This window comes from Primulina eburnea, chromosome 1 (assembly GCF_022965805.1).
Source record: "Primulina eburnea isolate SZY01 chromosome 1, ASM2296580v1, whole genome shotgun sequence".
NCBI lineage: Eukaryota > Viridiplantae > Streptophyta > Magnoliopsida > Lamiales > Gesneriaceae > Primulina > Primulina eburnea.
In genome coordinates this window covers 57,394,079-57,406,392 of record NC_133101.1, presented here as the reverse complement: position 1 = coordinate 57,406,392, position 12,314 = coordinate 57,394,079, and the positions used below count along the sequence as shown (strand labels likewise).

Here is a 12,314-nt window from a genome sequence, read left to right as displayed (position 1 = left end):
GAATAAATGAAAACCAGTGAGAATTCTAAGTCGTGTGTTGGAGCAAGAAATGTGCGTTACCTTGGATTATAGACGAGGTCCCAGTTAATTCCATCAATTCTAACAACCATATTGACCTGTTTTGAGACCGTACGTTAATTAATACTCACACATTCGCACACACTCTCTAATTATCCACTCTCCATTGTTCTATAAAAACCCAAACTTCGTCGAGAATATTTCATCAATCGTTTCATTAATTTGTCTTCTGAAGATTAAGACATCGATAAGGTGATATATATACAGGTTATAAATATATATCTCGGGCAAGCTACCCTTTGCTTGCTCGTTAGTCTCGTAAAAACATAGTTATTCGAAGAGAAAAAGAAAAAAAACTGATAGATAGATAGATATAGAATCGATAATAAGGAAAAAAGATGGGGGCTGGGAAGAAAGTAGGGATCTCAGTGGTATCCCTGATCCTAGTTGTGGGGGCGGTCATCGGCGTCGTGGCGGTGGTGCGAAGCAGCCAGAACTCAGCCAACAATGAAATCGAAAAGGCGCCATCTGCCTCCATGAAGGCTGTAGAATCCATCTGTGCTCCCACGAGTTACAAGGATGCTTGCACCCGCACCCTGGAGCCAGTCGCCAGGAACGAGACCGCCACCCCGAAGGACTACATCATGGCAGCCATCCAGGCCACTCTGGATGAAGTCAAGAAATCCTTCGATGTCACTAGCAAAACCGTTGTGAACAACGAAACTGACCCGTACAACCACATGGCCGTCGAGGATTGCAAGGAGTTGCTAGATCAGGCCATTGACACTCTACAGGCATCTTATTCCATGGTCGGGGATAATGACATGCACACCCTCCAGGATCGTGCGGACGAGCTAAGGAGCTGGATGACCTCCGTCTACGCCCTCCAGTCCACATGCAAGGACCAAATCGAGAAGCCCGAGTACAAATCAGCCATCGAGAATGGCATGATCAACGCCACTCAGCTCACCGACAATGCCATCAACATAGTTGCTGAGCTCTCCGAAGTTTTGAAGTCCTTCAATGTTCCGATCAATCTCAAGCCCAATGCTCGTCGATTGATGGGATTGAACAGTTACCCAAGCTGGTTTGGCACGGCAGACCGTAGGCTGTTGAGAGCACAACGGGGCGGCCATATCAGGCCAAACGTAGTTGTTGCCAAAGACGGCAGCGGACAATTCAGAACCATCGCTAGTGCCATCAATGCATACCCCAAGAACTCTAAGGGCAGATTCATCATCTACGTGAAGGCTGGTATCTATGACGAATTCATTGTCATTGACAAGAGCAAGCCCAACATCTTCATCTATGGAGATGGCCCCGGAAAGACCATTGTCACTGGGAAAAGAAACTTCGGAATCATGAAGATAGGCACAATGAACACTGCCACATTCTGTAAGTTCAAAGCACATGCACTTTCCATCAGAGAGCATCAATGCACTCCCTGTTTGTTATCTATTGACAATTATTAATGTTCTCTTCTCTCTGTATATATTCAGCTAACAACGCACCTGGATTCATTGCCCGAAGATTGACGTTCCGAAACACCGCTGGCCCCGATGGGCACCAGGCCGTGGCTCTTCGTATAAACGGTGACATGTCAGCCATATTCGATTGCCACATCGAAGGATACCAAGATACCCTGTACTATCACACTTCCCGTCAATTCTACCGCGACTGCGTCATCTCTGGCACGATTGACTTCATCTTCGGAATGGGAGATGCTGTGATCCAAAACAGCTTGATCGTGGTGAGGAAACCAAATGCCAATCAATTCAACACCGTCACCGCCGATGGGAAAGAGATTTCCAGAGGTAGCAACGGGTTGGTCCTCCAGAACTGCAGGATTGTTCCAGAGAAGGAACTATTCCCCATCAGGTTCCAAATCTCCACATACTTGGGCCGTCCATGGAAGGCACAAGCTTTGACCGTGGTGATGCAGAGTGAACTGGGAGACCTGATCCGCCCCGAAGGATGGATGCCTTGGAGCACAACCGACCCCAATTACTTCTTTCACAACACTTGCCAATACTACGAGTTCGCGAACCGAGGCCCTGGCTCTAACACCGCCAGAAGGAGCCATTTGTTCAAGCATTTCAAGGTCCTGAGCCCGCAGGAGGCTGCCAGGTACACCGTGGCCGCGTTTCTTCAGGGTGCGCAGTGGCTAAAACAGGCTCATATCCCTCACCAACTCGGCCTGTAATGATCCAGCAACGTCAAATTGGATCTATGAAACATTGATTACTTGAGCTAGCTTTGTATTGTTCTTAGGATAACATCTGTCATAAAATCCTCACTCTCTTAAAATTCCATGATGTAACAACATATATAATTTAAATTTGATAATTTCTTAAATATATATATATATCTTGTAGTGGTAAAAAGAACAATTAGTTCAATGTGCATGATTTTTGATATCGAGCTCGAAAGTCGCTCTTGTTATTGATGAGAATTAAGAATAACCCACAAGAAGATTTTCATTGTGGAATTCGAAATTTTTGTGCAATTTTTCTCATCTCTTCCTTCTCATACAAAAACATCCAAAACCAGTAATTTATTTTATTATTCTATGGTTTTATAAAATTATATTAAATTTTTTCTACACTTGTGTCCGGCACGGTTGTTAGTTATTATGATTATTAATTACTCTGCACACGTGATGCATGTGTGTACAATTTTTTTTATCATTATCGATGGACTAAAATGGAATTTGATAAATTATGGATGGACCAAATTGATATTTGAATGGTTGAAATAAAAAAATAAAAACAAAAGTGTGTGTTGAAATTTATAAAAAAACAAAAGTGTAATATTAGTATCATATAAGAGTAAAATTGGAAAAAAAAATTTGTGTCCTCATTAGGTAGTTATTATCATATCCTCACACTTAATAATATAGTATAGATGATAATCTATAATCTATACTATTTTATTAAAGTTGAGACATTAGAGTAACTAACTTTGGTGTCATGGTTTGTTTTAATAATAATATATATTAATAAAAATGTTAAACTTTTAATGCAAGTTATATGTACTTTAGTGGATAGTCATTGTTTTTTGAGGGTTTATGTTATATGTTCAATTTTTACTGAGGTTATTTTTTTATTTTTTTATTTTTCAATTTATTTTTATTTTATATATCAAAATTACAGTGTAGTCTCTCGTTATTTTTTATAATCATAATTTGATCCTCATTTAAATATAAATTAAATGAATTTTAAAAATAAAAAATATTATAAAAGTACACAACACGTGCGTGGTGCACTAATACTAATAAAACAACAGACCCTAATAGTTAACTAACTTAAAATCATGAGTTTATTTTGATATTTAAAAACTAAATATAATTTAGATTATTTATTTTTTAATAAAAGAATTTTTCGTGAAAGAATAAATGGAGTTCTCCTCTCAGATTTGTTAATCATCGTATTAAAAAATAAAAAAATATCGACGAACCTCATATATTTTATTCGACGTTGCATCGTAAAATGAAAAAATATCGATAAACACTAGATTTTTTTCCTTTCAAAATGACGTATGGTTGTACAAAACAAAAACGGGCCTCCCACGAGATTCGGTCATATATATATATATATAACAGCATCACGAATTCAGCCTCTTCCGTTCCCGCTCAAAACCCCCCAAATTCAGATCCAGACGCGATATTTAAACGAGCTTCGGAGGGGTACTCCCCCGGATCCCGCATCGGAATAGTGGAATGTGAAGCAGATTTATGCGGCGTATTCTCACCTCCTCATTGTAAGTTTGCAAATCTATCGACGTCTCATCGTCTCTGATGGATCATAATCTTCGTTTATCGTATTTTCATATTTCCATCCTGAAATCTGAGTACTGGGAGAGAATCGTGGATCCGGATGAAATTTTCAAAGCCGCTTTGTACATTAATGTTTCGGCGATCGGTTTTTGTGTTTCTCTGTCGAAATCAACTTTGTGGAAAACACGCACTTGGGTTTGAACATGCATCGGATTCACGTTTTTTTAGCTGTAATATTTCTATGTAAGAGGCATCGAGTTTATCTTTTCTTAGGTTTTCAGCTTCTTAAATATATCGTATTTAGGATCTTATTTATGTTATTCCCATTTGTACTATGAGATATTTGTCAGCTGATTCACAGATTTTGCTAGATTTTACGTCGGATCCCGCTAATTTCACAAAGTGTCGAAAAGGAAAGCGACAGACAGCCTAATTTGCAAGAGGTATGTATTAGCTCATCCTGTTTATCCAACACACTGACATTTTCTTGTCCCTCATCATTCATATTTCAAGCTGGTGGTGTATAAGTTGTAGACTGGTAGAACCTTGAGTACGCTGACGTAAATGGGCAACTCTATTTTGTTCTCTTAGAGTAAAGTGCTTTATGTTTACCTCTTAAGAATGTTGAATTCAGTTATAGTTATAATTGGTCTTTTTTGCCAGAATATTATGTTTTACAAACTTGAAATACACATGTTCTTCAGCCTTTTCACCAGTTTATGTGATTTATTGAGTTCAGGAAAATGGTATACCTGATTAAGTTTCAAAGCATCTAACTATTGTAGGACTAAATGAGCGAGTGCCGTAGTTTTGGCAGCAATTACCATGGCTGCAGTCAATCCAGGAAGATCTCAGTCGGAGTTCTGGTTGATTCTCCCAATGACATGAAAGCAAAAGGCGTCACCCAAGCAGTGAAGCAAATACCAGAAACCGCAACTTCTGGCAAAGAGAATTTAGTTGAAGATCGGGCACAGCATACTCCTTCCACAGAAAAATTTGTGAAAGATTTACAGAATGGTGCATCCCCTTGGGTTTCTACTAAATCATTCAACACAAAGTTATCCTCTTCATGTGGCAGTTCATGATGCTAAACTGACTCAGAATTTCCCAGTTGCCACGAAAACACTTTCCAGATCAAAGCGATCAAAGAAAGCATCTGTAGATCATCCTGTGCAACTTCTTGGCATCAAGAGATTTGGCTTAGGACCATACAAAGACCGACTGAATAGTTTTGGTAAAGCTTCTTCTGCTTTGGAGGCCGGTAAGGTAAGCAATTCAGAGAATGTAGAGAATCTTTCATCAAAATCAGGATTTCTGCCTGCAAAAGACCTTGCAGAGGATAAGAACAGGAAAACAGAACCCGAGGGCAGTGAAACTTTGAGAATGAAGCTCTGGGAGATTATAGGAAATGTTTCTTCACCGGACAAGCAGAGTCCCGGTGTCCAACCTATCAAAATTGGTGCTAAAGATTTCAATCCAGAACTTGAGGAAGATGGAAAAGAGAATCCTAATGAAAAGACAAATCCACATTCGGACACAATTGAAAGTGATTCTGAAAGGCCCGATCATATTATCAGAAAACCATTGACTCATTCTTTGACCAGAGAGAAAGCTTCCACTAGAAAGCAGCATAGCAAAATTGAAGCTACTAAAATTACTAGCCATAAAAAACAATGCCAGAAAAAGAGTACAGTATCAGTTAGAGGAGATTCGTTTAGAAGACCATGTGAAACTGTCGATACTGGTTTTTTGCCTTGTAATTCTCTAAGAAACAAGGGCGAGGAAGAGAATTTTGAAAATCCAGTGGAGAGAAGTCAATCAAGCAACAAGAGCAAGTCAATACTATCTCTTCATACATCTATGTTGCAGGGTAATAAAGCTGAAAATGGTCACACTTCCAATGACAGGAGGAGGGATATACTTAGGGAGATAGAAAGTGGTACCAAGATAAGGAACTCCTTTGAATCTCCAAACAATGTTATGACTGAACAGCCAAGTGCTGTTGGACCGCTGAAGGTTACACCAAAATCTAAGATTCAACAAGAAGACATAATGAATTCTTTGTTGAAAAACAAGAAACACCACACACATAAACCTCAGAGTCGTACCTTTGAGATAAACTTGCCTGTTTCTCCTGGATGTTCACCATTAGGTCTTCAGGAAAAAGATCATGATCTAAGTAATGCAGAGAAAAACGTCGATGCGAAAAGAATTGCCAAGATCTTACTGAATTCTAAGTCAACTGGAAGCAAATCAAATGGGCAGGTGGAATTATCTGTATCCTTCGATGCTTTGGTCATAGTAATAACTAAGTGGCAATCATCTTTTTATTCTGTATCAAATTGTGCATACCTTTTGCTCTTCCTTAGTGAATAAAGAACGGCTGTGGAGAGTTGAATGACTATCCTCCTCTGAAACCAACCTTTGCTATGGAACAGGATGGAGAGCACAGTATATCTGGATCATCTAACGCCGCTACAGATTCTGAGAACTCCGAAGATGATTTTCATATTAAAGGTTACAGACTTCTAACATAAATGTTTGCTTCTTCCTGATGTTTCAATCAGTTGCTTTACCCTCTATGGTCCAAAATAAAATAAGTGATTATGCTCGCAACACACACACACACATATATAATGTGCCCTAACATAACAGTTCAACAATTTTCGCATTATTCTTCTTGATTAATTTTGATCTAAGTATTTTAGTGTTGGGAATTTTGTTGAAGAGTTGCGGATTTGCATAAAGAATTTTATTACGCTCTGCTAAATGATAGACCTTTTGTTACCATCCTAAATTGTGGTTAACATGGTCCTGGTACTAAATTATGAATACTCTGAGAGCAGCAGCATCTGACACACACAAATGAGTATTCCTTTAGTTCACAGGTTTCCGCTCTTTGCAGTTTCAACAAGCATGTCTTCTCATTTGCAGCAGTGCTTATTATTTAGGTCATTTGACTTGGTGATAAGCTGCTACAGAATCATTCAATCTTCTGTTAAGTAAGTCAAGCTGCATTATGCTGTGGATGTGCAGGTTGCAGGAAATTAGAGCCATTATCTTCTGAGATCGGTATTACTAAACATTATTTACGAAGCAGAAGGCTGGGCAACAAGAAAGGTGTTGGCGTGACCGAATGTAGCCCTATTTCAGAATCATTAAAAGGTCTACCCATGCTAATCAAATTGCCTTCTCCATCTTCCTATCATAGTTTGCTTATTTATTTCTTTTTCGCTTATCAAATGCATAATAGTCTTTTTGCCTCTGCATAATGAAACAGGAAAAGAAGAAAGTGGAAAGCACCAAATGTGCATGGAACACGACCACGAGGACGGATTTGCCAGGTATAAGTAGTATTTGTTGAATTATATTGAAAAAAAGTATGGGAAATGCTTCCAACATCTTATATTTATAATTGGTTGATTAAAATTCAGTGCCGTGGCTCTACTCACTATGGCTTTAGATCGTGTCCAAACCAAAATGAAGTCAATGATTGACAAAAGATCTGCTGAAATTTTGATGGAGGCTGCTGATGGAATATATTTACAGTTAGAGCATGCTGAATCTCAGATGAAAAAAGACGTGTAAGCTCATAGAAAATGACTGATTTTCTTATTCCAAGAATTAACTTCCCGAGCTTTAATCTTGTAAATTTCAGGGAAAAGCTGATTAACCATAGTAAATTAAAAAGGAGACGTCTAGATGCTAGATATCAAGGTATGTGTTTCTAGAATGTCAGCTTTACAACTTATTGTTCTAATCTTGTCCGACCAAACCATACGATTTTTGACATCTTATGAGCTTAGCGTAAGGCAAACTCAGCAATGAACAGGGAAACCCAGACTCAATCCTCGAAGCACTTCTATGTAAAGTCATTTCTGTTGCCTATGCGTACATTCTAGCTCTTCTATCCGAGTTCACAAGCTTGGTCACAAGTTACTCCGATCATAGAATTTTCTATTTCTACCCTTAAATTTCTTCTTTTTCATTATTTGATGGAAGAGCTTTGTCTCTAAAAAAATGGGAGAATGAGATTCTTAGCATTTGTGTTTCAATAAAATTTACTGATAAATAAACGAAATGCATTGCCTTTTTTCGGAAGAAAGTTTTATCTGAACATGTTTATTTTCAAATAGGATAGTGAAGAGAGAGTGACATAATACAATGAAATTTATTTGCAAGTATCAAAATATCATAATCTATTTCTGTGTGATGTAAATGTTTGTAACATGCAATTGTGCAGATCCCTGTCAAATCAAGTTTTAGAGGAACGTGATTTACTCAATCACTGTAATGGATTTCCTCGTACTTAATGAAGCCTCTTAACCTTACTGCTCACTCCTAGAAATCACTTCCTCCTGGCTAGTATTTTTTTGAAAATTTAAAATGCTTTATAGTCGGCAGTTTAAATAAATCGCACAAGAAATCTTAAATGCAGTTTGAGGCTGTTAGCATATTTAATTTAATATTGGTTCATGCAGCATCTATGTGGCAACTGAATGACTATAGGTCATTGATAAATTTAGAAATAGATGTGTAATTTTAAATATTTTTCTAGTTTTGAAGCTGAATTGAGTTTCATATGTGATGCAGAGCAACATGAAGAGTTGGTTGCCATACGCAAAAGATTCGAATCAGAGGTTGATCACCACCTTCAAGGCTATGGACACTTAATTGAAGATCTGGAAGAGTTTGGGACTGAACTTGAAGGAAATATGAAAAGACACAGTATGAATTCTAAATTTCAACAATCATTTTGGATAATTATTAGTCATGTACATAAGGCACCTTAAATTTTGTAGTTCATTTTTCAGTTCGAAACGCACCGATGCTTGGTCGGTGCATTTTTTTTATTCTTTGCTCCGCAGCTGTTGTCTTTCCTACGTTAAAATTTGAATTACCTCAAGAGTAGCAACACCTAACAGAAACAAATGGTCCGGTAATTTTTATCTCGATCTTCAGCTATGGTTCCAATCAAATCAAAAATTTCTTATACAATGAAGTGCACGATTTAATAACAACGCAAATTTGAAGCATGTTAGATGCATTTATTAGAATGTGAACTCACAACATTTTGCTTCTTAAACTGCTTGATGCAAAATTGTGACATTGGCATAAACTTTGATCTGTCTAAGTTTATGGTTGATCTATGCGACCTTGATCATATGCTCTTAAATTGTCAATTTGATTATCGAATCTAGGTCCAATCACTTGTCTTTATCTCTTGCTTGCCCCTATGGTAATGCTCAAACAGAAAACGCAAAACTATGTGACCTTGATCATATGCTCTTAAATTTTCAATTTGATTATCGAATCTCCGGTCTCCCTGTGCCTTCACTGGAGGAACATATCAAAGAGTCTAAGATGTAGAAATAGTTTTGCATTGGCTGTGTTTTCTGTTTGAGCATTACCATAGGGACAAGTAAGAGATAAAGAAAAGTGATTGGACCTAACTAATTTGGTTCAGTACATAGTTTGATATGCTTCTATAGCTACAGCTTCAGCTTCTATGCAACAATCAATGAGAGATTGTTTTTATCATTTAACAGCTTCTTCGCTTACCAAATTTGTAAAGTGATTCTTTTGTGGTGGCTGACCCCAATTAGTTTGGAATAAATGCTTATGTAATGATTATGATTAATATATTTTTGGTAATCTGTAGAAGCATCAAACGAGAAGTTTCTCAACCTAGCTGAGCAAGCAATTAATGGTCAGCTTGATGACGCTGAAAGAAAAATCTTAGCAGCTCATGAAGTGAGTTTATTTTTATTTAACTCTTTCTAACAAGGTTTACAAAATTTTATGTTTTTTGATTCAGAATATTATATTACATTGGACATTGTGAAACTTCACATGATATGGCTTATTACAAGTCATGGGAATGAGTTCATTTGGTTGTGTTTGGATTGAGTGATTTGGTTGGAGTGATTTGATATAAAGAAAGGATTTGGACCCTAAATTTTAAATGACGCCAACATTAGGAATATCTGAAATTCAATGCAAACAGTAGAGTAGTGGTTTTGATTATCTGTTCATTTGTAGCTGCCAAAAATAAAGCTAGAATTACAGGAACCTCCTCTTCATTTGTATCTGCCAAATATCAAGCTAGAATTTTGGGAACCTCCTCCACGTTTAACCTCTGATTGCCACTCCGCAGAAGAAAATGAGAAAATTGTCTATCTGGACTGCTGTGTTATTGTTGTTGCTCATTAATTGCCAAGTATTGTTGATTAAATTTCAAGAACAGCTTGGTACTATGTTTTGGTGCATCCTATTGTAGCAATCCACTTCGGCCTAGAATGTGTAGAAGAGATTTTACAGTTCAATACTTTCTGCCCATGTTCTTAGATCATCCCAAGTCTTTCGTTTTGTTTCTTCTTCCGAGCAACTTTGAACTTGAAGTACAATACTTGAACTGGTTTTTATTTTGCAGTTGGCTAGGGAGAAGATGCTTCAATTGAAACTTGTGGTAGCCAAGTGCGTAAAACATGGGGCTTTCGGAGAAATTTTGTAGCTGAGGAACAGATGTTACTAATATAGGCAGGATACTAAAAATTTGATTAGAGCTAGATGTGCTAGAAGTTCATAAGGACTGAGGATGAGACCCTGTATACAATGAAGTTTTTGAAACATGACTATTGTTTTTACAATTTAAAACTATATTTCTAAGAAGTATCTATGTTATGTTAGAACCAGTTTTATGGTGATTGGAATTTGAGGATGAATGTTTCAGCAATTTGAGGAGCCTCAAGAATCGAGAGAACAAAAAAATTGTTTGGGAAATAGAAGTAATTATGTTGAATAAATATTTCAAAAGGAAAAAAAAATTAAAGAACTTTATTCAATCAATCCATTTAGTATAGTATAGTAATCCAATACATTTGGCAATTTAACCACGTTCTTGGACTTTAAACGTCAAATTTTGATTTGATTTGGTCAACTTGCTTTGGTTAGCTATTTTGTTGGGCAATTTAATAATCAAATACAATTTGGCTACTCCCGCCAGAGGTACCCGACAAAATTTGGTATCGTCCTGCTTTGCCAGAAAAATTTAAATTGAAAATAAAATGATTGCGTGGAAAGTACTATTTTGTCTCGTCGACTTGCATTGCCTTGCCTCCAAAAGTTGAGAGTAAATTTTTCGTGAGACGGTGTCATGAATTTTTATATGTGAGACGGGTCAATCTACCGATATTCACAATAAAATGTAATACTCTTAGCATAAAAATTTATATTTTTATGGATAACCCAAATAAGATATTTGTCTCACAAATACGACTCGTGAGACCGTCTCACAGAAGTTTTCGTCAAGTTTAGTAGTCATTCCAATTGAATTCTGGGGGGTATATTCAATGTAGGAGAATTATTGACTTTTAATGATTTTTGTAGATTTTAAAAGTCTAGATGTATTCAATTAATATTTTTGCATACTCTGTAGAAGTCTAGTGGTATTCAAAATAGACTTTCATAAAGTTTTAAAAAGTCAATGTTGAATTCAACATTGACTTTTTAAAACTCTATAAAAATCTAGAAGTATTCAAATTTTCAATAGACTTTTAATAACTTTATTGAATTCATTAATATACAAATATTAAAGCTTCAAATACAACTATAAATTGTCAAAAATTGTATTAAGTTCAACTCAAAGATTTGGATGGATTTTTAAAATTTCTAACTCGTACACAAACTATTTATTTCTCCTTCTGTCACTTCACCTCACATCTTTTCTTAAGATTTTCGAAGTATTTATATAGACAACTTCAGTTGTACAATTTATTTACTTATTCTATGTAGACTAAATTTAACTCTATTTTTATTTTGAATTCAACATTGACTTTTTAAAACTCTATAAAAATCTAGAAGTATTCAAATTTTCAATAGACTTTTAATAACTTTATTGAATTCATTAATATACAAATATTAAAGCTTAAAATACAACTATAAATTGTCAAAAATTGTATCAAGTTCAACCCAAAGATTTGGATGGATTTTTAAAATTTCTAACTCGTACACAAACTATTTATTTCTCATTCTGTCGCTTCACCTCACATCTTTTCTTAAGATTTTCGAAGTATTTATATAGACAACTTCAGTTGTACAATTTATTTACTTATTCTATGTAGACTAAATTTAACTCTATTTTTATTTTTTAAATAATTTGGGGAATTAATAAAACTAAAATTTTAAGAAAAAATAAACACAAGTATTTAAAATTTAAAAATATAAAATTTATCCAACGGCATTGTAGATTCTTGTTGTCAATTCATGGGAGGAAAAATAAGTTTTTTTTCCCGCGGAAGTCATCCTTTTCTTTGGCGTCTATTTTCATTATTTATACATTACGTGCTCAAAGATCATTTACAGAGAGCTTGAACTATTCATTTATATATATATATATATATATATATATATATATATATATATATATATATATATTGCATGGAAAAACTATAGTTTATGAATCATATTTAATATAAAATATTTTTTAGAATTATATTTTTTCTTAAAAAAACAAGTGAAT

At 35.7% G+C, this 12,314-nt stretch overlaps 2 protein-coding genes across 6 annotated transcripts; both read left to right on the top strand.

Annotated features, from left to right (window-relative positions):
• The first annotated feature begins 226 nt into the window (after window positions 1-226).
• LOC140833442 (pectinesterase 4-like) lies at window positions 227-2,377 on the top strand. The gene is made up of 2 exons (XM_073197777.1): window positions 227-1,413; window positions 1,518-2,377. The coding sequence occupies exons 1-2, from the start codon at window positions 417-419 to the stop codon at window positions 2,219-2,221; spliced, it is 1,701 nt and encodes a 566-aa protein (XP_073053878.1). The 5' UTR covers window positions 227-416; the 3' UTR covers window positions 2,222-2,377.
• Window positions 2,378-4,592: 2,215 nt separating this feature from the next.
• Window positions 4,593-10,558, top strand: LOC140833412 (meiosis-specific protein ASY3-like). Of its 5 annotated transcripts, none has more exons than XM_073197763.1 (9): window positions 4,593-6,058; window positions 6,232-6,310; window positions 6,830-6,958; window positions 7,074-7,137; window positions 7,228-7,377; window positions 7,452-7,510; window positions 8,387-8,521; window positions 9,456-9,547; window positions 10,227-10,558. In XM_073197763.1, exons 1-9 carry the CDS (start codon window positions 4,808-4,810, stop codon window positions 10,305-10,307), a joined length of 2,040 nt encoding a protein of 679 aa, XP_073053864.1. In that variant the 5' UTR covers window positions 4,593-4,807; the 3' UTR covers window positions 10,308-10,558. The 5 variants fall into 5 exon arrangements, 2 of the variants coding, with proteins under 2 accessions (XP_073053864.1, XP_073053858.1); XM_073197757.1 differs by having other exon boundaries at window positions 4,593-6,070; window positions 6,172-6,310; XR_012118478.1 differs by lacking the exons at window positions 9,456-9,547; window positions 10,227-10,558 and adding an exon at window positions 7,600-7,659 and having other exon boundaries at window positions 4,593-6,070; window positions 6,172-6,310; window positions 8,387-8,515.
• The last annotated feature ends 1,756 nt before the right edge of the window (window positions 10,559-12,314 follow it).

What these genes read in the sequence shown, in the direction of transcription:
- LOC140833412 (XM_073197757.1), top strand. Translation starts at nt 4,808, where the DNA reads ATGGTGCATCCCCTTGGGTTTCTACTAAATCATTCAACACAAAGTTAT. An exon ending in AGATGATTTTCATATTAAAG is followed by an intron (nt 6,311 to 6,829) that starts GTTACAGACTTC and finishes GTGGATGTGCAG; the next exon opens with GTTGCAGGAAATTAGAGCCA. An exon ending in TCTCAGATGAAAAAAGACGT is followed by an intron (nt 7,378 to 7,451) that starts GTAAGCTCATAG and finishes TGTAAATTTCAG; the next exon opens with GGAAAAGCTGATTAACCATA.
- LOC140833442 (XM_073197777.1), top strand. Translation starts at nt 417, where the DNA reads ATGGGGGCTGGGAAGAAAGTAGGGATCTCAGTGGTATCCCTGATCCTA. An exon ending in AATGAACACTGCCACATTCT is followed by an intron (nt 1,414 to 1,517) that starts GTAAGTTCAAAG and finishes GTATATATTCAG; the next exon opens with CTAACAACGCACCTGGATTC.